Here is a 22,844-nt window from a genome sequence, read left to right as displayed (position 1 = left end):
TAGGGACCCCCCAACCCGCACCAGACTACAGCCAATCAGCGGCACGCGGGTGGGTCCACTTTCGGGAACCCTAACGGCATCGAGGGGTCGATTCCCCGGGGCCTGTGGGTTAGACTACAGCCAATCAGCGGCACGCGGGTGGGTCCACTTTCGGGAACCCTAACGGCATCGAGGGGTCGATTCCCCGGGGCCTGTGGGTTAGAGATGCTCGTCCGCGCAATTTTTATGTCAAAGTATAATGAACAAGATGCCCGAGCAACCATGATACTTCACCCAAGGAAATCCCAAGACAAGCCTAACGGATGGAATTGCCCAGATGCAACTTTAATATTAGGAGGCTGTCTCCACTGTACTTTTCAGTCATTACAAATACATTACTTTCAGTGGCTGAGGACGCGGTGTTCCTAGGAAATGTATTGATAGGCCAGAGATATGTATGCCGTCAATATCTTGTATTACCGAACACTGTTTTACGAGCCGGATCCAAAACGGCAGGATAGACCAGCCCCCCCAACTTCACATCTGAGAGGGTGTTCGGTGCCTGGAACCTGTAGACAAACCAGATAGAAAGGTGTTAGTTTATTTGCGCGTTGTTGAATAGCGAGCCATCTGATGGGATCAGGAATTGTCCAGCCTCAAAGTTATCATTGAAACCAGCTTGTCACAACGGCCTTCTAGAAATAACCCTCTTGCGCTATGTGTTGACCCGCAAGCTATTGCTTCTTACAGGGTAGAAGAGGCGAGCTGTCCATGAGACATGATGTCTCTGTTATATCGATATCGTTTGGATATAATATGGTGTATGTACCGTCCCGCATCACCTGCCATTACAGGGGAGAGCTCGGCTGGACTATCCAGGCCCTGCTTGAGTATCTGGATCTGCTGTCAAGCTATAATCAATCCTGTTTACTATACAGAGCAGTATATCTATCTCCTAGCCCTGTAGGCTTTTTAGATAAAATAATAGGAACGCCTCTGGTAGCTGGTTATATTTTTTACCTGAGCTTCTGCATTCCTGGTTAAGAGCTCTTGCAGTGGTTCTAATAAGATTTCGGCTATATGTAGCAGGTCTTCTCCGCTGGATAGATCTTTAAAGCCCGTGCCTCTAGAAGAACACTCCCTATCACGGTAAAGCGCGATTTTTTTACTACTTGCAACTCCGTGGGATGGAGATATCCACTCCTCTAAGGCTGGGTTTGAACTGTTGAATTATCGGGAGCAGTACATACGTGGGTTTATTCTGGGCCTACGGGCACTGGATTCAAGGGTGGAAACTCTCCGGGTAGTGCTAGACTTATCCGCATGTCTGATGGCGGTGTTTTAGAGCGTTTATTGCTTGTAATCTATTGAGTGTTTTATGGGCCATCGGCGACCTCCATGATCTGATCAAAGAATAGACTAAGATATCAAGTAATGATGGACACTTTCTAAGCACGGAGAAGACACGTTTTCTCTTATACAGGCAGCAGTTGCGAGACAGCTGGTCTTTATCTTTCACTGGTGTTAACACTGTTTTTATATTGTATAATACATGGCATAGCCAGCTGGAATATCCTCTTATTACGGCGGGTGCTATTTAACTGTATATTTCCCTATACCCTGCCGCTCTTAGCCCTATAGCGAAAGCCCGCCAACAAGAACCCCTTAGTATTATACCATCACGTACTTATTTTATTGCTAGGCTGTGCCCTATGGAGTAGACGAGTTTAGGGAATAACAGTCGAGGGCAAACGGTGCGGCCGAACCCGAGAGATACGAGTATCAACTCCACGGCCGTTCAGGCTCAGTCAATAGCAGATCCCACAGTTGACTTCGGCTTCCACGCACCTTTAAGGAGGGTAGTGTCGGTAACACCATGTCGATCAGACCTGGAGGACCATAGTCCGCCGGTGTTTTGTGCACGGCTGGCCGAGGTCGTTCCCGCTGAATCTGTCAACATCAAGTTCTTTCTGCGCGGCCGGGGACTTGCAATTTCGCGGTCAGTTGGGGCCGAGATTTGTGAATGTGTGGATCCGGCCGTTCGGCATCTCCAACGTGGTCCAGCTGCTAATCGTGCGTGCGGTTTACGGCATGTTTGGGTTCTCCGGTCTCCTGGCAAACATCGCAGCGATAGGGGTATTATGTCGTGCCTGGGGTTTATCTTAAGAGGTAACAAGTCCCGCCCTACCCGCTGTTTCTAGTTAATGTCCTCCTGAGAGGTGCAAATGATTCTGACATTCGCCTTTTCTACCCGTCATGGGTGGAGAGTGCCTCGTTACCCGGGGATTTGACGCGACAAGAGGATTCCAAACTCTGTCTACTGAGAGAACAAACCGTAAATCGCATTCCGACGATTACCATACGATTGTCTCCGTCTTACGGTAGAGAAGTCGGCCGGACTGGTCGACATGGTTTGACGAGCTGCGCATTTGCATATGCAGACGCCCAGTCAATCAGCCATGGGTTAAGGTACAGTATGCAGATAAGGAGGAAGAAAGGTTACAATTTTCCGAAGGATCGTGCTATAATTAATGTCCAGACACCAGCGGATGGATTGATGGACACGTGTGATATAGGAATCAACAAAGTACACGCACAGCTTATGCCGCATGCTGTAGATCCGGCACCACTTGGAACGGCGAACATTCACACAATGCCAACCTTCACACAGCTGTCCACCGATACGGTTCTACTCTGATCCATCTTGTTTCTGCTTACCGGGATCTGCGGAGTCGACCAGGGGTTCCTTCCAATTCTCCAGGACCCCGATGATGCCTTCTTCGACCTTCTGGTGTGCTTCCTTGTAGTAGGACACGAGCACGACTTCCTCTCCGGTACTGGCTCTGTAATGTTTGGTGTTTCGTGAGGCTGGAGGATGATTTTGACGCGTGGCGGCATCGGAGCAGAGTATAGTCGTCTTCTTGGGCGTAGGTTCTCTGCTGGTGATTGTTGTGACTGTGTTGTGTTGATCAGATCCGGCCTTCCGCTTCGCGTCTGCATCGCGTAATCTTCGAGATCCGGCACCGTAAACGATTGTTGGGCGGGATAAATGGAGTGACAAGGTCCATTCTCCGTCGTAGGGGCGTACGTGTGAGGGGGCACGACTTCCTCTCTGGTACTGGTTCTGTGATGTTTGGTGTTTCGTGAGGTTCGGAGACTCGGAGAGTCGGTTTTCGGCGCGTCAGCGCGTCGTGAAAAGGGGGAAGATCGCGTTGTTGAGCTCCACCCGGCACTCAGAGACAGCCAAATTGTTTCTCTGAGAATTCCCAGCGGGCACCACGTGGAGGTGGAAGCTCGTCGCCCGCCCATGTTGGTAAATGGTGGTCGGGCATGTTTACCCGGGTATCTGGAATGCCACCTACACGATATTCTCCTTTCCCTCTTTTGACTTATTGCGTTTGGTTGGGCTTTTCTTCCCAGCGACGCATGCTACTAGTAAGAAAAAAGGAGAGGCTGTTCTGAAGTAGAAACAGACCACTCTGTAGAGGGTCCGAAGCAGAGAACCCGGACCCACCTGGAATCATTAGAGATAACCAGTCATCGCAGTGATCAGGTGGGACTGGTCTAGTTTTCTGTGGTCTTGCCATCCCAATCTCACAACTTTTCTATCGTCCATCCAATTCGCGGTGGTTTTGTCAACGAGACCACCCGGTCATCGTAGTCAACATTTCCCAAAATGATGTTCGATTTTCGCAGATTACATTTGTGGATGAGGTCATCCATCTATGGTTGACGCAGATTTCCTGTTACGAAAGTCAAAATCGGTTGGTCCCCTCGCTTATCTAGGCACATGGCTATCAAGTGCGTGGCTGGTGTGGTCTTTCCAATACGCGTATAGCCCCAAGTCCGTAATCCCCGGTTACCCGCAACCATGAAGCCAGGTTTGCCTTCCAGGCCTATGGCACCCCATCAGTTGCAGATACCACCCTTCCGAGGCAGATCAGGGCCCACCAGCTTCACCAACTGTAATCAGACCACTATAAAACGCACCCGCAACCTTTCGTCGGATTATATCCTTAATATCCTTAGTAGATTACCTTTCGTGTGATTGAGCCACTTACTGTGTTCTCAAAGACCCATCGTTCCAGGATAAAACGCTCCGCCTCAGGAATATATTTGCGTGCTCGAATAGAATTTATAAGACAGTTCAGGATATCTGGCAGAATCGGCTCCTGGCTTTTGGGGAGTTGGTCGAGAGTGCCGCGGCGTATTCTGTTCACGACCACATTGCATTGGTCGTTTTTCTCGATTCCGATGGCCATGAGCATGAAACTCTGTTGGATGAATAGTGCAGCAGACTCTTCACCACGATGTCCAGCAACATCGATTGTGGTAGGGTTGTTTGCAGTTATAATATAACATCACATCGATAGGAACATCCTCCTGACTTTTGAGTTGGGAGAACGCATGAACCAGATCCGGACTTACAGTCACAGTCATAGGAACGCGAGCATCACTTTGAAGATATTAGAGTCACCCTTATAAATCAAGCTGAAACATACCAAGATTCCGGTAGCACATTTCCTCCGTACCACATATTATAGAAAGCCAGGAGTTGGACATGTTGGTTGTCGAGTTGATGAAGTTCCGTCTCCAACCATTCAGTGCGGTCAACCTCAAGGTTCCAATCTTTAGGATCAGAACCAATGTTCCCGCAAGCCGACATGAATATAGCATACAGCGCCCTTCTTGCCCCTAGCCGGAGGGCTTCAATGGCCAGCTAAGCAAGTTAGAGATACCTTACAAAAAGTATGGTTGACACTCACATCCTGTTTTGGTGAAGGCCATGGCATTTCACTGAGTCGCGACCCTGCCCGTGAAGGGTAGTTTGATAATACGATCTCATCCTCCCCGGAGAGCAAGAGCTTTGGTGGGACCACCCAACTAGCCTCATGAGGGCGAAAGTTAACGACAGCTAGTGCCCGCTCCGAACGGGATGGCGAAGAGGAGGTGCGAGCGTAAGCAAAGACATATGTTCCGTACTCACCAGCGCGAAGGATCCGTAAATGAACACCTCGGGGTACTCCTTGCGCAGACGAAAGACCTTGGCCCAGTACCAGTAAGCACTATTCGAGTCCTTGACCTGGACAGCTGCGTTTATGTTGGCCATGTAGTCCCCGTGCCCTGGAACCCAGGGCCGTGCAACAGAGAAGCCACCATTTGGCGAGCTGTCCCACAGCATGGGAGTTCGGGAGTTGTCTCTTGACTTCAGACAATACTCCCCCTGTGCGACCTTATGGAGCGAAACGTTATCAGGGTGTGACGAGGTGATTCTGAGACGGTCAGCGAGCGCTGACGCGACTCTACGCACAAGAGTATACAGGCACCGTGAGCGGACTCGTCCTGCTGGATAGTATACTGGCTAACTCGGATCTCGTGTCTATCTACCTAGACCCGGATATCCCGGACTTCGAGGTAAGTACCCTTCCCTCCGGGGTGACTGCCTATACTATTTATAAGGCACGGGTATATATACTGTATGTCTTTTACCTGATTAATAGTAGTAAGGAAGAGCTCAGCTAAAAGAACTTAATCTAACCTCTACCTGATAGTGATGGTCCCCAGCTCTAAGGCCCTAGCGGACGGGGACCTTGGGTCACTGTTGTTGGTCACGAGTTTGAGACATTCGAGAGCAAGTTTAAGTGTTGTCGACCTCTGGGGTATTCAATTTTGATCGGGTTACCCTTCATATATTTTTTCCACATGTATCTATGGTCTTTCAAATAGCCCGAGGATGCACAGGCGGGATACACAGCATATAAAGAACCACGAAGTTACAGGCAGCCCCGAAGATCCCCTGTGCGCTCCAAGTTACCAAATAGTCCGCCGGAGGTAACGGAGGTAACGGGGCTTACGCGTCGGCAGGTATGACGGTATAGATTGCATAGACCGACTGCCAGGTTACAGGTCAGGTGGCACCGTTCTAGGAGTACTCCCTGACTGCACAGGCAATGTAATTGGGTCCCTTATGTAAGAATGGGGGCGAATCTCAAGGTCCGCGGATGCGCCCGACATCATGCTTTGCAATTCACCTCATACAGAGGTATCTTTGAATTTTCCGTCGCACCCAAGGAACATGCAAATTTGAACTGAGCCGGAAGATCTATGTATGAACCTGAACCTGTCCTAAGGTACCGGATAGTGTATTATGCAATGGTCGGTCTTCCCTATTCATCCGCAGGCTGCGTTAATTGCAGGAAACGCAAAATAAAGGTGAGTCAACCGCTCGACATTGGGCTACACACGGAGAAAACACTCACAACCCTATTCAGTGTGACTTGCAGAAGCCAGTATGCGCCAAATGCTTGAAAAGAGGAATTCTCTGCCTGGGCTTTGACAAGGACCGGAAATTTCTCCACCATGAAATGCGCTCTGAAGTAACGCAGAGTGGTGAGGTCAAGCGACCAGTCCGTCGGCTTGTTTGGTATCTAAAACCTCTCTCTTTACCGTCTTTCTGTGACATGAGCGGCGAGGTTCGCACTCAGCTATTCTCAGCCTTCATGGGAAATTTCTTTGCCCCGAACGCGAACATAAACGGCAAGGATGATAGTCTGTTCTTTCTTATGGCCAGTTTTCCCACACTAGCCGGAGAATCCGAACTGTTGGATCGATCTGTAATCGCACTAGTTTCTTCTTTCCTAGCCATCAAGTCAAATGACAAAAACTTGGCTCGTCAAGGCCTGGAAATCTACAACAGCGCGCTTAACGCAATGACCCGAGCATTGCGAAGGAAGTCTGGATTGTGGCCCCACATGCTTTACGCATCAATCTTATTCCATACATATGAGGTATGCTTCCAGGCCATGGAAGGAGACAAGTTGCTAAGAATTCTCATCGAAAGACCCTTTATTATGGTGATGATACGCCACGGAGCCTTTTTACCCACATACAAGGCGCCAGTGCTATCCTGAAAAGTTACAGCTTCAGCGATACCAACAGCCTTACTTTGGCCATGCTAAAGCGACATAAGTGGGCGGTGGTAAATACATGAACTTCGCACTAAAATTGTTGTAAAGCTTTTGCTAACTTGAACTTCATTCAGGCGTACTGCACTCTTAACACAGAATACGGATTAAAGACAGACTGGGGGTGTCTGATTCTAGGGGAAGAGGGATGCCCTCTAGATGAGCTTTTTAAAATCATTGGGTACTGCGCCGCCCTACGAAGAGACCTGGTCAGTGCTTCGCGGCTCAACAGCCCTGAACAGGAACCGACTCTCCAATCAATATTACAACGACTTCTCGATATCCAAAGAGTCCAAGCAGGCTGGGAGCGTCTGCATAGTGACTCCTTATTGCCTTACCGCAGAGGCCAGGCCATGCTAGATTCTGAACCTTCAGGGGAAGACATCAGCCTTTACTCCCCTGAATTCAAAGACTTGTGCACGGCCAAATTATATGTTCTTTCCAGGATTGCATCAACAGTGAGACGCCGTTTGGTCTATCAAACTGAGAAACTATTGCACGGATATTCTGATCCCACAAGTATGCATTTTTCTGCCGATGAGATTTGTGGATCTGTTGTTTATTGCATGCGACCAGAAAGACAGATGTCAACGGGGCATATGGCCCTATTTGCAGTCTCCCAGGCATCCAAAGTGTACATCACTTGCCGAGACCTGAAAATGTTTGAATGGTGCCAATCTATCTACACGACTATCCAGGCTCGTGGAATTCGCCTCGCATCCCACGTGAGCAAGGAGGATTGGACCCTCTGGCGTACGTCTTCAAATTAATCATGGAGGTGAAGCTTTAGCAATATAGTGACTCAACGTGCATCGGCCTCTGCATTAGTTAGTCTGAAAGGGTGGGAGGAAGTCATATTTTGGCTCTTAGGTATTGAAAAGACAAATAACAACTCGGATTAAACCACTCGTTGAACGTTGTGCATGATTGAGTTTATAACGTAATTTGTGCATCCTATCATGGGACCAAGCCCCATTGGCTTCGCTGATAATGAGTCTAAGTCTCTTTACTCGCGCACAAATCAATCGGGAGTCAAGGTCGATGACCTATCGGTAACGCTGTCCGTGGCAGTGAAAATACCTTCAACCTTGAGGGTATTGGTATTATTTGCAAACTTCTTCTCCATATTCTTGGACTTGTTCTCTGGCTTTCTCTCGTTCTGAGTGCTTAAGGGGCCATTTAGTTTCAAAGCCCCCGATTCGATAGCATTCTCAGGCAAAAGCCGAGTATTTTGCACTATCCAACTGCCACTCAGTCAGAGGCTCTGCACTCTCGCCCATAGATCTATTGACCCAGACCGAGAACGCCATCGAGCAGTGAACGAGCATAGCCCTATGCATTCGAAATAGATATTGCGACTGAACGACAAAGGCAAGCTGGGGTTCGTGCTCACGGAGATGAAGGCAGGGAAACTTTAAACCAGGATGTTCGACTTCTTTAGATAGGCACCGCGACCACCATTTGGGTATACACAGGAGCTTGTGTCAATGCACCATCCAATATGATATCTGATTGGTAGATAGAAGATGGACCTGGCTCAAGAGAATGGATTGGAATTAAAACTGCCACCGCCTCTGCCCCGCACCCCGCCGTGGTATGGCAAAGACCATGGTTTAAAAGTATCTTTTCCCATATCCTGCTGCTGATCCCATTGACCCTGTTGCTGTTCTGGCTACAGCGCGTGGTTATGGAGCCCTGCCTTAGCCTGACGCTTGCCTCTCAGAAAACACCTGAATTACCTATGGCACTGCCGGGATTGCACAATATTATAGATAAACGGGACGAAACGTACGCTTTCAGACCACCTGTAATTCTAACCACTGACTATTTTAGTCACCCCGGATATTATAAAGCTCTTCCTGAGGCTTGTTGTCGAGCCTGGCGAGGATTTCTATGCATCCGCCTTGACTTCTTCGGAAATAATAGGGGTCGTTCGGGGTGGTCACTGGTCAGTGGTGCCGTGCTCATTATGGGCGGTTGATAAGGTTATGCTTTATAGCCGTGCATGTGATTGCTTCTCAGTTATTTTATCTGATACTGGTTGGAAGACAAGTTTTTCTGTTGAGGGTTAGTATTATGGTCCTGCCCCGTTCGCTCCCAGTTAATGTGATAGCACTTCGCACATATGATTCTATAGGTTATCGTGCGCCTAAGATGGTGACGCAGTCACCGCAATATCAGTTCCATACTTCTTCGATTGACAAGTACAGCTTACAGTTCTTAATTAAGCTCCACTCTTTCCCAGTCAAGAATGGACTTGCTGAGCAAGTGGCTCACATTATGATATCATTCTCGCATTATATTCTCAGATTTAAACTCCACACTGATATCCACAAGGAATTCACTACAGGTAATAATGGCAGTTTCTGCACGGGACTAATACATCTACGTGAGACTCGTAGGCGGGTTTCCTGGTAAGAAGTATATTTCCTATTTTCCTATAGGACCTATGATCACATATCCAGAACACTGGTGTATGTAGAAATATAACATCTCTATTGAACAGACACCCTCTAGTCTATATAGGCAGGTGATTTGAAAGTCCAGTCACTATAAAATTAGTCAGCTACTATAGCCCAAGACCTAAAAAACAATTATCTTATTATTATCTTAAACTAGTTGCCTCTCTACTTAAAAAACAGGATAACCTTTACTAGTCTACTCTATCTAGCAGCAGCTTCATCACCGCACTTTCAGGCATTAGCTAATCCACCAATATCTACTGGTTCGGCTGGTCAGGCATGAATATTAAAGACCCCGAGGAATATAAAGTTACTGCCACAGCCCTCGCGGATAAAGATATAGTAGAGATATTCATTGACAAGAACCTTGCATATAGTCATTATAATATATTTTTAAGTGTACTCCCTGTCTGATACATTAAAAATATAACTAACTAGAACAAAGGGGATTACCTGGCCTATCCTCTACTACCAATCCAGTATGGAGTTTAACAAAAGATGCTTACAAGGCATACCAACATATAAATAAAATCTTCACTGGTACTGTTGCAGACTCGGTCTCATGCGGCGACCTAATCTGGATACACGATTACCAGCTCCTCCTCTTCCCCGGTTATCTGCAAGGTCAGCTCGAGACACACGCCCTTCCCCGCGCAGGATTTTTGGAAAACGCTTCCCGTGCAGAGAGAGCTGTTAGCTGGAGTGTGGTATATGATTTAATCAGACTTCACATGGATAAGTAAAAGCGAAACCTCGTTTTGTATTGTATGCGTGGGCTGGAGATGAAAGTTAATGGGAACGGTATTGAGTATCAAGGGCATAAAGTGCATATAGATATATTTATTATTGGTATTGATCTAGAGAAGTTTCCTAATAGCCTTTTAAATAAGGATATTAAGAAGAGAGTCGAGGAGCTAGGGAAGGAGTATAGCAGCAAGGTTACTATTTTTAACTTGACTATATAAAAGGGCTTCTACAGAGACTCCAGGCATATAACTATTTCCTGCAGTAATATCCAGATTTGAAGAACAAGGTTGCCCTTATTCATGTTGCTATTCCCAGTTACGAGGATGTCAAGGAGTACCAGGACCTAGAGAAAGAACTAATTATACTTATTAGAAAGATTAACAGCAAGTACTGTATTCTATATTCTTTACGCCAGTACAGCTAATCAATGCTGACTGGTTCAAACAGCAACACCTGATGGGTTGCCTATATTATAACTATATTACTCTGTCCCCTTTACAGACCTAACAGCCCTCTACTGCCTTACTAATATTTATATAATCACTTCCCTACCAAGACAGTATGAACCTTATCGCCACTAAATATATTACCTGCCAGGAGAATTGCTACAATATTCTTATACTCTTACAGCTCATAGGTGTAGCTATATTTATAGGCGCGGGAAGTATTATATTTGACTCTTCTAGTATATAGTAACTGTCAGACTTAATCTATATAGCAGTAATAATGAGCCCTAAAGAGAAGGAAAAGAGGTATTTACAGTTAGGAGAATTTATTACTACTAATACCAGGTATATTTTTCTTTTCCTTTAATATGCGTGGGTGGATCTAATTAACAATTTAGTACTAAATAGGGCGAGAGCTTTACTAATACTCTTTCTGTGTATGTATTGATCTTTTACTTATAAAGGCGAAACAAGATGTTTTCCAAGCGAGAATTTTTATGTACTTTAGGGACTTACAGTTTGCACACGTATATCTAGTAATGGTATGGTGATTTTCGGTTTTAGCATACATGGGGATTTTGTGTCTCTGCTGGGTAAGTTGACCGAGAACTCTAGTAGCCATTATTTTATAAATTTTCACACAAACAGAGCACTAACTTTTAAGAAATTACTTCTGCAGCAAGATATCTTACTCATAGGCTTCAAGTGGCTCAGCACCAGGCTCAACTCACGCTCAGCTACTTAGTAGAAGGATTCAGCATCCCAGACATATACAGCCAAGTACAGAACAAATCAACCAGATGATCAGTTGGCACTATCAATAGACTAATAGCAGTCTCGTACGGCAGTTTATTCAGTCACTTGCATGTGACCAACTAGGTATAAACATCTAGTCCGGTTAAATGACTTGGACAGCTCCTTACTCTCATGCTAGAGATCGCGTCCTTAAGCTTGGGCAGATCCTCTATCTCCTCTTCTTTAATATACTCAGATAGATCTGCCATGAGCAATTTAATAGTCGGTTCAAACTCGGGGTTAGAGGCTTCTATATTTTAAAGCTCCTTAAGCCTCTATTTAACATTTAATTTATTAGATGCGATAATTTGTTTAGCAGGCTTAGGGTAGGGAGGTGGTGTACCCCGCAATGCTCCTTGCGGTCTTTATCTGCCATAACATGGCCGTCAGATAGACTTTTCTCAAAGATAGAGTAGATAATAAGTTTCTCGCTGATGGAGCGACGGCGAGTTCCCAGATGAATTAGTTCTGCCATTGAGTTTTCTCCTTGTCGGTGTCGTGATCGTTTTGATTGCGTCGATGATGCGGGCCGACATGGAAATGGGTGATTGCGATATACAACAATGTTGGATAGGATGTATCAATAGTTTTAGTGGGACGCGAATTGATTCGACGAGGCAGATGCGATTTTTGGGCTGGGTGCTGTTGAGAGATATATAGGGCTGTGCTATTTGTTATGGTGGGTGGTCATACCTATTTTATGGGACTTAACGCTGGATGTCATTATGAATTCCAGCTGACGGGATCGGAGAATGCTTAGGTATGACTACTGAAACGGCGTGGATGGGTTTGATAGTCCCTTGAAGTCGGTGATTGCCAATCAGGGTTGAGGTTTAATCAGCGTCGTCGACATGACGCATGACAACGCTGGGTGCTGGTTCACGCAGAGGCCAATTGGGGACTAATAATTACGAGTTTGATCAACAGAAGATCGCAATTGGGGGCAGGATCAGCAGGCGTTCTAGACTAGCAGTTTTGATACCCAAGTCCGCATTTGGCTGTGTGACGATTTTCGCCACCGCCACATTATATGCATACTCGGTATATTGTAGGTTTCGCTTATTTCGGATACAACAGGACCAAATGATTTTCTACCAGCGTGGCCTTCGCACTACCCGGATTGTCGAACCTATTCATCAAGCATTAATATCCTATTCTTACTGGGTTATATATTATGGCCAGGCATTTCTACATCTGTTGGGTCAGTAGGCCAGGCTATGGCAGTACCTAGCACAGACTATGGACCTTATCCTGTATGGTTATCTACTATCGTAAATACCATAGGTCTTTATTCTAGCGGTGTTCTCACAGAGTGATTAGTATCCGAAGAAATAATTCCCAGCGGTTGATTTATGTTAGACAATGATTCTCTCATTTATTACAATTGGCCAGATAGATCTCAACCTCAAACTCCTACCCGAGAGCTATACGGTATAGAAATGGGGCTCAGCATACGGGACGTATTTGGTCAGTACCGAAACATATCAACCAGGTGATCGATACCAGCCGTATAAGGCCAAAGGAAGCCTTTAATGGCCGCTTATTCGGCACCCTGGGATGCGATGTCTAGGAACAAAAAGCTTAGTCCGGTAAAACCAGACACAAGAGGAGGCCGAAATGCTCAATCAAGTACCGCTTATCGGACAAATTGATAGACTTTCCAGGCAGCAACATTTTGTGCAAGGCTTCCGGCTTTGTTCTGCCAAGCGGGCCGGTATTTGGGATGATTGACTATGTAGCCAATGTCCATATAAAACGGCGAGCTAGCGGAGATTATAGTCCACAGCTGAGTGGGAGGCTGAGCAAGTCGGCGAGGCAGGCGGGTGTAGGGTGAGTGGCTCACCCTGTCTCGCGTGCACTTTGTACTCCTGGTAGATCTTTACGGCCTCCATCAATATGGCTGCATTCCAGGCACCTCTTACCTGATTTACTTCGTCCGTAGACCTCACTTCCTCTTTTCACTTCTAATCACATCCATTTTTCCTTCTCTGAAGCTATTTTATTGATATTTCTTGCTCCCTGCCACCGGTCACTTTCCACGGCAAGAACAATTATGTACTATGTAAATAATTCATTTCCTGAACATACATTCAATCTTCTCCAAATATCGTACATATATAATTGCTAGACCTTGTACCATACCCAAGCTCATCCGAGTCCCTCTTCGGTCTGAGATACTACCAGTAGAGGGTGGGGCGTTACTTGCCGCCTGGCACTGGCAGCTCAGAAGGAAATTCTATCTGGGAATTGTTGGCCTCATAGATAGGATTTGAGCCATGAAGTTGGGGAGCAGCGAACATCATGTGTCCCTCAGGAGCTGTCACAGGCTTTTGCACTGGCAAGCCCTCGTATTTTGCCCTTGTTTTCCTCCTCCCCCTCAAGAAACCTGCGCCTAGCATTACGACAGAGAGAACCCCCAGAGAAACGCCTACACTTACTCCGACTGCAACAATTTCGTGATTGCCCCCTGCTGAGCCCCCTGTGGTTGCTGCAGTGACGGTAGCCACGCTGGACTCGTTTCCTATGGTGACTAACGTCTCTGCAAGTGAAAATTCTCCAACTGCTGTGCAGCAGTTGTCTGTCAAGCCACAGCAATATGTCCCATCGTTGCATTTGGAAGCCGCGCGGTTCCAGTTGAAGACCCTCCGTTCCGTTCTGCAGTTGAGCAATAATAAGTATATCGTATTTTTTCCGGGCCCACAACTTCTTAACCGCACTGCTAGTGACAGGCGGCGAGTACTATTTCGAATGTTGATTACTTACTGCAGAATCGCACGTTGTGTTGGACAGACAATTTGGGCTATCCCAGGTTTTATCAGTGCAATAGTCCCTCCAATATTCATTTCGACTTGTCCAGTAGCATAGTCCGTTCTGAAGACACTGGTCCGGGCCCGTGTCGTTCAGTCTGCAGCACATGGAGAACTCATTCTCAACTGAAATACAGGGTTGGTATTTGGGATCCGTAACCTTGATCCATCGGGTGTATAGCATGTTGTTGCCGTCTGCAAGGTATGAAGATGTAGTATAAGGACGAACAGCTCTATTATCCGATTTCTCTGGACCATTGTTTGATAGGATAAGGGGAATGACTTCGGTATCTATCGATGGCACCAGATTCATATGCAACACCAAGGGTGGTGAGACCTTTATGAATCCCTGGATCCTTTAATCCTCTTAGAATACTCTACTCCAGTGCTAGGCACCAGAAATCTTTCTCTACCAGATACATACACTGCATGGGGCTCGAGGGAAGTTGCCAACCAATCAAAGTTCATATCAAGATTATGGTTCAGAAACCCTCGCACAACTAACCTCATTTGGTTAGCGCTGATTAGGAATGGGTGTGCGACATTGCCAAGTCATTCGTGCGGAGCCAAGTATTCCGTGAGGCTCAGTCTATGCATAGGGGGAGGGGTAATATCGTGTTCGCCCGATAGGATCGCTCGGCTTACCAGGCTGTTTGCAGTAGACCCTCGAGTGCTGAAGCGCCCTTATCACACTGGAATAACCCATGGTTGCACCTATAGCTTTTTCTACATTACCCGCGTCCAAATCCCCGACATAGCAATGCCAGTCGGAGAAGGTTTATCTTCAGCAACCAACAACAAAGAGGGCCAGGATGTAAATTATCAGGTGCTCTTGGATGGTGCGTGTTCGTCAGAGAGCTCGCGAGCGAAGCCCACCCGGAAGCGATGCGTTTGGAGTTCGTGGAAATCATTCATGTTGGATTCTTGGGTTCTAGAGATTGTATCGATGATATTCTCTACCGCGTGCTTCATCGCTATCGTCGCAGTTCTCATCGCGTTTAACGGAAAAAGGCGACCGAATATCTCCTACGACCTATCCCTCAATACAATAGTTTCCATGTTGGCGACCGCGTGCAAGTCATCCTTGGTATTTGCGGTAGGTGAGGCAATCAGCCAACTAAAATGGGTTTGGTTCCAAGACCGTAAGGAACTTGTTGCAATGCAAGGTACGCAGATAACCCCCTCTATGAATAACGTAAGATGATAGACATATTCTAATAATATGAGTAGTGTTTGAGGATTCCAGTCGGGGGCCACTAGGTTCCATCACCCTCTTGGGGCATCACAAAGGCCGATCGGTAGTCTCTCTCGGTGCCATCATTCTGATCCTCATGTTAGCATTCGACCCATTTATTCAGCAGGTCTTGCGTTACCCGACCGAATCGATCGCAGAGCAGCCCCAAACGACAAACACAACGGGTTCTGAAAATCTTGCCTTTGCACCTCAAATCAAGTACTTCGATTCAGCCAACGTATCCAAAACCGACTGGAATGGTGCATCCTATCTTGGGGTCTGGTCCTCTGATTTTGGCATCCAACCTCAATGCCCTTCGGGCAACTGTACCTGGCCAATCTACAAGTCTCTCGCAATGTGCAATAAATGTGCTGATCTGACGTCTGTTGCAACCCTCAACTGCCCTACTCCAGAATGGAATAGTACGGGTAACGCGAGCGGTAGTTACTCGGGTAAATGTGAGGTCGTGCTTCCACAAGGGCATTCATCCGCAACTACTGTCACCCTCAATGTTGCAGACGGGACTATTTCGAATACAGACCTTCAGACAGCTATGATTTGGGAAGTTTACAATGAGGACGATAAGTACGATAATAAGACTTATCTAAACATTAATAGGCCTCAAATGGTGTTGGCTGAAGCCTCTCTTGGTCTCGATGATGACAAGATCGCAAATCAGTCTAATATGGTACCAGGAATTTACATAGAGCATGTGACTGAATGCGCCATATCATACTGCATTCAGGATTTTGATATCTCGGTCCACAACGGTTATACTACCCTTCAAAAGGGATCGAGTGACTTTGGTCAGCTGTTGTCGCTAAATAATTCCCTGACCGGAATCACTACTTTGTGCTGGGCGCCTAGTGGAACTCCATCTGACGTGAGGATCTATACAAGTACGATCGGCAATGAATCAATTGGCCTGAATACTTCGGATTTTGTCTTCTGTGGTTTCAATAGTCTCTCTAGTGACGCCTTCACAGGCACTAAGCTAGATCGATACTTTATAGCTGACGGAAACGAGTATTCAAAGACTCCAGCAAGAGCTACACCTGCCAATGTTGCCCGTGTCATGCGAATGGGATTGAACCTTACCATGGAACAGACTTCTGCTGCTTGGACGCAAATGGGCCTACAAAACACAAATATCACTATTGTCGGCACGATGTATAATACAGAGATTATGGTCAAAGTTCAATGGCTTTGGTTGATCTTGCCGGCGTCACTGGTCCTAGGGAGTAATATCTTTTTGACTTTGACTATTCTCAAAAGCAAAACAAGAGTTCCGTGGAAGTCATCAGTGTTGGCCCTACTGTTCCACGGTATAAACCACGTGGATCGTGATGAGCACTCGACAAATAGCGGAATGCAAACTGTAGCTGAGAATCTCTATGTCAAGTTGCAGTACTGCGATTCTGATGGACGTGTTATGCTAAGTGGGCGGTGATGCGGTAGTACGTCATAACACGGGAATAGTATCAACCTGATGCTACCAGCACTACTGGCATTACCACCTGCACCAGCAGCTTCAAGTTCACACTCCTATCGTATATAGCAACAACAGCACTAGTAGTATATTGCCGGATTCAGTCCATGATGTATGTTATCTATTATGCTAAATTGTCGTGTCAAAATAACCGAGGCAAACATAATAAGTCTAGTGTACCTTTTATAGCAATTCAAACAGAGTCTGCGATCTAGAGTAGACTTGGAAGAAGGGTTATGTGACAGGAAAATATGGAGAGAGTGGCAGAGTGTTGCTACAAGGAACTCTGATGGATATGGAGATAGGGCAGCACTCCAGTACTCCACTTTCGCACGTGATGTGACCGGAGGAGGCCTCCGTTAGGTGGAGAATCGAGAATTCCAACTTACTAATCGACATCCAGCACCTCGCTGGCCCTACCTACCACCTAGATTCGCATTCCAACCGTCACCTAGAGGACGATTCTAGGGATCAGACATTCCTGATTGTGATCTAGATGAAGCTCCTATACAGATAATAGCAAAGAGGATTAAGCCTTCAATTCAATAACCGTAAATCCCACCCGAATCGCGCACCCACCCGAGCCGCGCACCTCACCATTTGTCGACGCGTCGGGACACTCAAATAATTCAACCAACCACCATGCCGCGAGAAAAGCAGCCACCATCTCAAAAATTAGTTGAGCAAGAGGGCCAAATCCAACTTGTAAATTTCGCTTTTAAAAAATCCTTTGTGTCGCAAAACAACCACCCATTATCGAGACCTAATTTCTGAAATTTCTCTACAACCACTTAGTTTATTTAGCTCAGACTATATCTTAGTTTATTCACCAGCTTCGCCCAATACTAAGAAAGTATAGTAGGTAAATATATAGTACTATAGCTAGGCATCTAGCCGCCCTCTATATATAACTATATAATCTAAATTAAAGTAGATATACATGTCACGGAGTACCGTCGGGACACCCCCGAATTGGTATCGGAGACACTCTGCAAGGACCTAATCGATATGACCTCATGAGTTTCAACCATATGACTTCATTATTATTGTATCTACTATTCTAATCATCTTATTATCTTGCGAGTCCCCAGTAATTGGGAAGAGCAAGGATTAATCGATGTTAATTCATGATTCTTAGTCGATCCGTCACCCTTTTGAGACAGATTCCCTACCTAACCATTACCTATTTCTCCTTCCCTTGACAATACATACCTTAAAAGAGTATTGAGTTAACCTATTAGGTTAGAATACAGTACTAAACTAGAACTTAATTAACCTATTTCTAAAGAGTATAATAGAATATATTTAGAAAATATAAGACCTTCTAACTACTAATTAACTGTTATGGGAACTCCGCTGGAGCCCTACTATCAACTCTGCCTAGGCATCGTCTTTGAGATGTTGGCCTCAGGCATCAAAGGTCACGTGCTTATCCCTGTTGGCCATGTCAGAACTCCAACAGCCCCCTGCATCCTGGTTCTTCAGCTATTCCATCGTGTATCTAGTACGCAACTAGCTCGCTTCGGGCCTTGCCCATAATAGTTTCTTATCTTAGATATTATTAACTTCCTACTTATCAGAGTTATCAAGATCAGGTATTATAAGGGAATCTTTTAATTCTCTATTCTAGAGCTCTAAATAAGAGATATAGAAAATATTATAAATCCAGTTATATTTATTAAATAAAGCTAATTAATGTACTTATAATCTAATAATAAAAAGAATATAAAATAGTCTAATAAATTAAGGTACTAGTTTTTATAATAGAACTTTTAGATTTAAGTATTTTATTAATAGCTTAACTAAAGATTTACCTTTAAAATTTATACTTTTATAATATTTATTATAATTTTCTTTATAATTCTTATTATTTTTTTACTAATATTCTTGTAATCTTTCCTATAGTAATAGCTATATTTAATATTTTCTTATATATACTTCTATAATATAGCTAATTTAGCTTTAAAAAGAGAATATATTAGTCTCTATAGAGATAATTCTCTATTAATAATCTTAATTATATATTATATTATCTTAGAAGATAGTAAGGCCTTGACCTCTTCTTTTAAGAAAATATTATAGAATAGTTTAAATTTAGCAGGCAGAGCCTGGATACTTATTATTTATAGAATATTTAGGTCTCTAGATAACTATATCTCTTTAGGTATTTTAACTACTATAAAGATATATATGTAGTTTCTATATATTTTTATAAATTTATATCTATTAAGTAGTTTCATGTTCTGAGATTAATACTACTATTATTTTATTAGAACATTAAGCCGGATTTAATATTACTATATAGTAGTTATTAATAATAAGACAGGACTATTTTCAGGGGATAAGTCCTAATTTATAATAATATAAGATTAGTTAAAAGATCATATAGTTCCACAAGAATCTATAACTCAGATCAGTATTAAATAAATATTAAAAGTAGGGGTTTATAATTTACCTATTACTCTTATAATAGGATAGATAAATTTATATTATTATAATTAAAGTTTCCTTACTAATATTTAACTAATAATATTAAGTTCTATACAGGTAATCTAAGTCAGCTTTATAATTATATATTAATTTATTAAGAGAATAAATTTAAATAAAAATATAAAATTATTCTACTATACTTACTTTAGGCTATAAATCTAAAATAAAGGATTTTACTTTAAATTAGTATTACTTCTTAATAGATCCTATAGTTTTTTATTACTAGATCATTACTAGATATCTAGTATTCTTCTATAGTAATTATTAATAGGTCCTTATCTGTAAGACCCTCCACAAGAATGCCTGTATATTCACGAAGTATAGAGCTGAGTCAGCTCCTAGCTGACTTATCTTATAAGGGAGCCTCTTTATATTATAAAGGGCATAATATTAGAACTTTAATATTTATTTACTAGAATTCCTTAATTCTTGAAATATATTATTCGCGACTTTTTATCTCTTATATTTAGGTATATTATACTCTTTCATACTATTCGCAATAACCCCTAAGGCCAAGGACCTTATAATTTTAACACTTAACTTTGTGTTTAGTCTGTCAGGGGTAATAATATCTAATATATAATCAGGCTTGCGAGCCCTGGAATAAAATTATAAAGTAGATAATATTTATTCTTTATAAATTAACTTAATACCTCCTGTGAATAAAGTATCTAAATTATTATAAATAACTATATTTACTAACCAGGAGACTTTCCCTACTATTTTATAAGAATATCCTGAAAGCTTATCTCTAGCAGACCTTTATAGACAAGCTATCTAAGTAAGAGAGATAGAAGAATAATAAGAATTAATTATAATAATTTAATATAGATCAGCTGCTTTGTAATCTTTAAGAAAGTATAATTATAATAGATTAATATTCTCTATACCAGCCCTGAAATGACTGCTACTATCTAAGATCCCCGCGAAGGAAGAATAGTATTATATAACTAACTATATGAACTACTGTAGCTTCACGTGAAAGATCTGAGTATATAAGAATACAGGAAATTATTTAGATAAGGACCTTCTAAATCTTGTGGTACTATATCTTATTTTAATCCTATAAGGACTATAGGAGATAGAGTCAGCTGTAATAGAGAATCTAACCTGGAATAATCTTTATAAATTCCTGGTTATATAACTAGGAGATCCCGTGAATAGGTTATATATTATATAGAATAAGGCCCTTTATATATAAAGTATAGAAGGTAAGAGTAACTATATCTATCTCTAGTACTAGCACGAATAATAGTCCAAGCTTGAAGAGAAAGAAATAAATTTTAATACTATCCTCCTATAAATCTTCTTTAAATCCTATCCAGCAGTAATTAAATAATAGATTTATAAATAGCTAAAATTCTCTATTACTCTTATAGAAATAGTATCTCTTATTATAAAGCTATAACTAAGTCTTCTACCACCCTAGTAAGTGAGCTCTAACTAAGGGACAAGACCCGCGAACTAATAATTAAGGTAAAATAGTCCCCCGCGAGGAACTAAGAATAAGTCTAAGACCTTGCAAGGGTATAATTAACAAGAATTCTATAGGAATAGGAAGTCATAATCTCCTAGTAACTAAGACTGGAACCCGCGATACTATAATTATAATAAGCCAGGATATATTAAATCTAATTATCTAAAGCTCGCGATAGTAAAAATAACTTAATAGGAGGACCCTGTAATTATAGTATCTATAGATATGTAATATCCACGCTAACTGCAATCCCGTGATCATACACATAGACCAAAAAAGGTCCAANGAGACTACTTACTAGTAGTCTTGTTGATTGCAGTGATATATAAACCTAACCATGTGGCAACCGCCTGAATCCTAAGGCACATATATATAATCCATCACATGGTAAATCACATGCTTGCTATTCATGTAATCACAGATACTATACTAATAGCTATTAATAAAGACTAACTAGTAGTAGAGAGGATTTTCTTACCTGTAAAGATTATCTTACTAAGTAGAGTTACTATAGACTACAAGGCCTTAGTAGATAGTAAGAGTACTGTAAATATAGTTCTATCCCTTCTTATAAAGTAAGTAGGGTGGAAAATACTCCCTTACCAGATCTATATATAAATAGTAAACAAGGGGAAGTTATAGAATAATAGGGTTATAAAGATAGAATTTAACCTCTAAGACTTATAAGAAATATAGCAGGTTTTCTATATCTTTATAGTAGTATCTCCAGACATGATAAAGATAATATTAGGAATACCTTGGTTAATAATTTATGACCTAACTATATATTAGGCATCGCAGGAATATATCTTTAACCTATAGAAGATATCAGTAAATATAATATCTATAGAGGTATTTAATCTATTCTCTTGTAATAATCAAGATAAGGTTTTTATTATAAGTACTATAGATATCCAGCAGACTATCACGGGTAAGAAGTTACTAGAATAGTATAGTAAGTTCGCGAGTGTCTTCTTAGAGAAGGAGTCACAGGAATTACTCTCTTATTATAAAGGGGTAGACTTAATAATTAAGTTAGAAAAAGATAAAAGTCTACTATTTAGACTAATCTATTACTATTCCCCGCAGGAATCTGCTGTAATATATAAATATATATAGATAATACTTGTGAAGGGCTGGATCCAGGTATCTAAGTCTACCACGGGCACACTATTACTCTATATAGTTAAGAAGGATAGTAGTATTTATATATATATAGATTTCTATAGTCTAAATATAATATTACTAAAGAACCGCTACCTACTTCTACTGATTAATAAGATAATTTCATGACTAAGTAGTATATAGATCTTCATCTAACTGGATCTTCGCGATGTATATAACTGTATTTGCATTATAGAGGGTAATAAGTAGAAGACAGCCTTTTATATAAAATATGGATTATTTAAGTACTTAGTTATATCTTTCAGGTTAACTAATGCTCCCGTGATATTTTAAGGATATATAAACTAGGTATTCTATAACCTACTAGATATTATAGTAGTTATCTATATTAATAATATTATTATATTTTCGCAGGATATAATAGAGTATTAATAATATATCTATAAGATACTGGGAAGGCTTCATAAAGCTGGACTGTACTATAAGTATAGTAAGTATACCTTTATAACCTAGTAGATTAACTTCCTAGAATATATTATTACTTTATAAGAGATTAAGATAGAACCCTTATAAGTAGCTACTATCTAGGACTAGCCTATACCAGAGACTGTCCGCGAGATATTAGTATTTCTAGGGTTTATAAACTAGTACTGTAGGTTTATCTATAGGTATATATAAATAACAGTATTCTTGACTAATCTTCTTTATAAACCTAAGAATAGACCTATAAGGATAATTAAGGATAAGAGCTTAGTTATAATAGCTAAGTCTTATAAGGCTATAAATCTTCTAAAGAAGAAATTTATAGAAATAATTTAGTTAATTTAT

General features: G+C 42.4%; 8 protein-coding genes across 8 annotated transcripts; 3 read left to right on the top strand and 5 right to left on the bottom strand.

The window, feature by feature from the left end:
- Positions 1-1,761: 1,761 nt before the first annotated feature.
- Positions 1,762-1,920, bottom strand: ASPSYDRAFT_140706 (uncharacterized protein; the record flags this gene model as incomplete). Its single annotated transcript, XM_040841071.1, has 1 exon — positions 1,762-1,920. A coding segment is annotated over one exon (159 nt), but the record flags the coding sequence as incomplete, so codon positions are not given.
- A 545-nt stretch (positions 1,921-2,465) lies between these two features.
- ASPSYDRAFT_40219 (uncharacterized protein) lies at positions 2,466-3,448 on the bottom strand. The gene has a single exon (XM_040846038.1). The coding sequence runs from the start codon at positions 3,286-3,288 to the stop codon at positions 2,626-2,628; it is 663 nt and encodes a 220-aa protein (XP_040709218.1). The 5' UTR covers positions 3,289-3,448; the 3' UTR covers positions 2,466-2,625.
- A 273-nt stretch (positions 3,449-3,721) lies between these two features.
- ASPSYDRAFT_40217 (uncharacterized protein) lies at positions 3,722-4,775 on the bottom strand (the record flags this gene model as incomplete). Its single annotated transcript, XM_040846037.1, has 4 exons — positions 3,722-4,277; positions 4,345-4,435; positions 4,482-4,699; positions 4,746-4,775. 4 exons carry the CDS (start codon positions 4,770-4,772, stop codon positions 4,005-4,007), a joined length of 609 nt encoding a protein of 202 aa, XP_040709217.1. The 3' UTR covers positions 3,722-4,004.
- A 1,248-nt stretch (positions 4,776-6,023) lies between these two features.
- Positions 6,024-7,857, top strand: ASPSYDRAFT_40214 (Zn(II)2Cys6 transcription factor domain-containing protein). The gene is made up of 4 exons (XM_040846036.1): positions 6,024-6,192; positions 6,252-6,767; positions 6,821-6,958; positions 7,022-7,857. The coding sequence occupies exons 1-4, from the start codon at positions 6,133-6,135 to the stop codon at positions 7,712-7,714; spliced, it is 1,407 nt and encodes a 468-aa protein (XP_040709216.1). The 5' UTR covers positions 6,024-6,132; the 3' UTR covers positions 7,715-7,857.
- Positions 7,858-9,685: 1,828 nt separating this feature from the next.
- On the top strand, positions 9,686-10,149 carry ASPSYDRAFT_27346 (uncharacterized protein; the record flags this gene model as incomplete). The annotated part of the gene is made up of 2 exons (XM_040844388.1): positions 9,686-9,782; positions 9,845-10,149. The coding sequence occupies 2 exons, from the start codon at positions 9,686-9,688 to the stop codon at positions 10,147-10,149; spliced, it is 402 nt and encodes a 133-aa protein (XP_040709215.1).
- A 1,190-nt stretch (positions 10,150-11,339) lies between these two features.
- ASPSYDRAFT_1157921 (uncharacterized protein) lies at positions 11,340-12,135 on the bottom strand. Its single transcript, XM_040840038.1, has 3 exons — positions 12,088-12,135; positions 11,738-12,036; positions 11,340-11,669 (listed from the first exon to the last, which is right to left on the bottom strand). The coding sequence occupies exons 2-3, from the start codon at positions 11,867-11,869 to the stop codon at positions 11,652-11,654; spliced, it is 150 nt and encodes a 49-aa protein (XP_040709214.1). The 5' UTR covers positions 11,870-12,036; positions 12,088-12,135; the 3' UTR covers positions 11,340-11,651.
- Positions 12,136-13,592: 1,457 nt separating this feature from the next.
- On the bottom strand, positions 13,593-14,385 carry ASPSYDRAFT_54677 (uncharacterized protein; the record flags this gene model as incomplete). The annotated part of the gene is made up of 2 exons (XM_040848894.1): positions 13,593-14,049; positions 14,171-14,385. 2 exons carry the CDS (start codon positions 14,383-14,385, stop codon positions 13,593-13,595), a joined length of 672 nt encoding a protein of 223 aa, XP_040709213.1.
- Positions 14,386-14,961: 576 nt separating this feature from the next.
- Positions 14,962-16,885, top strand: ASPSYDRAFT_85376 (DUF3176 domain-containing protein; the record flags this gene model as incomplete). The annotated part of the gene is made up of 2 exons (XM_040851519.1): positions 14,962-15,367; positions 15,432-16,885. The coding sequence occupies 2 exons, from the start codon at positions 14,962-14,964 to the stop codon at positions 16,883-16,885; spliced, it is 1,860 nt and encodes a 619-aa protein (XP_040709212.1).
- Positions 16,886-22,844: the final 5,959 nt, after the last annotated feature.

This window comes from Aspergillus sydowii (assembly GCF_001890705.1).
Source record: "Aspergillus sydowii CBS 593.65 unplaced genomic scaffold ASPSYscaffold_1, whole genome shotgun sequence".
NCBI lineage: Eukaryota > Fungi > Ascomycota > Eurotiomycetes > Eurotiales > Aspergillaceae > Aspergillus > Aspergillus sydowii.
Note: the sequence above shows the minus strand (reverse complement) of the source record. Positions and strands in the feature narration are given on the sequence as shown.

Coding starts and splice junctions, on each gene's coding strand:
- ASPSYDRAFT_40214 (XM_040846036.1), top strand. CDS start 6,133: ATGGTCGGTCTTCCCTATTCATCCGCAGGCTGCGTTAATTGCAGGAAA. Junction 6,768..6,820: donor TCTTATTCCATACATATGAG/GTATGCTTCCAG, acceptor TCTCATCGAAAG/ACCCTTTATTATGGTGATGA. Junction 6,959..7,021: donor AGCGACATAAGTGGGCGGTG/GTAAATACATGA, acceptor AACTTCATTCAG/GCGTACTGCACTCTTAACAC.
- ASPSYDRAFT_1157921 (XM_040840038.1), bottom strand. CDS start 11,869: ATGGCAGAACTAATTCATCTGGGAACTCGCCGTCGCTCCATCAGCGAG.
- ASPSYDRAFT_40219 (XM_040846038.1), bottom strand. CDS start 3,288: ATGGGCGGGCGACGAGCTTCCACCTCCACGTGGTGCCCGCTGGGAATT.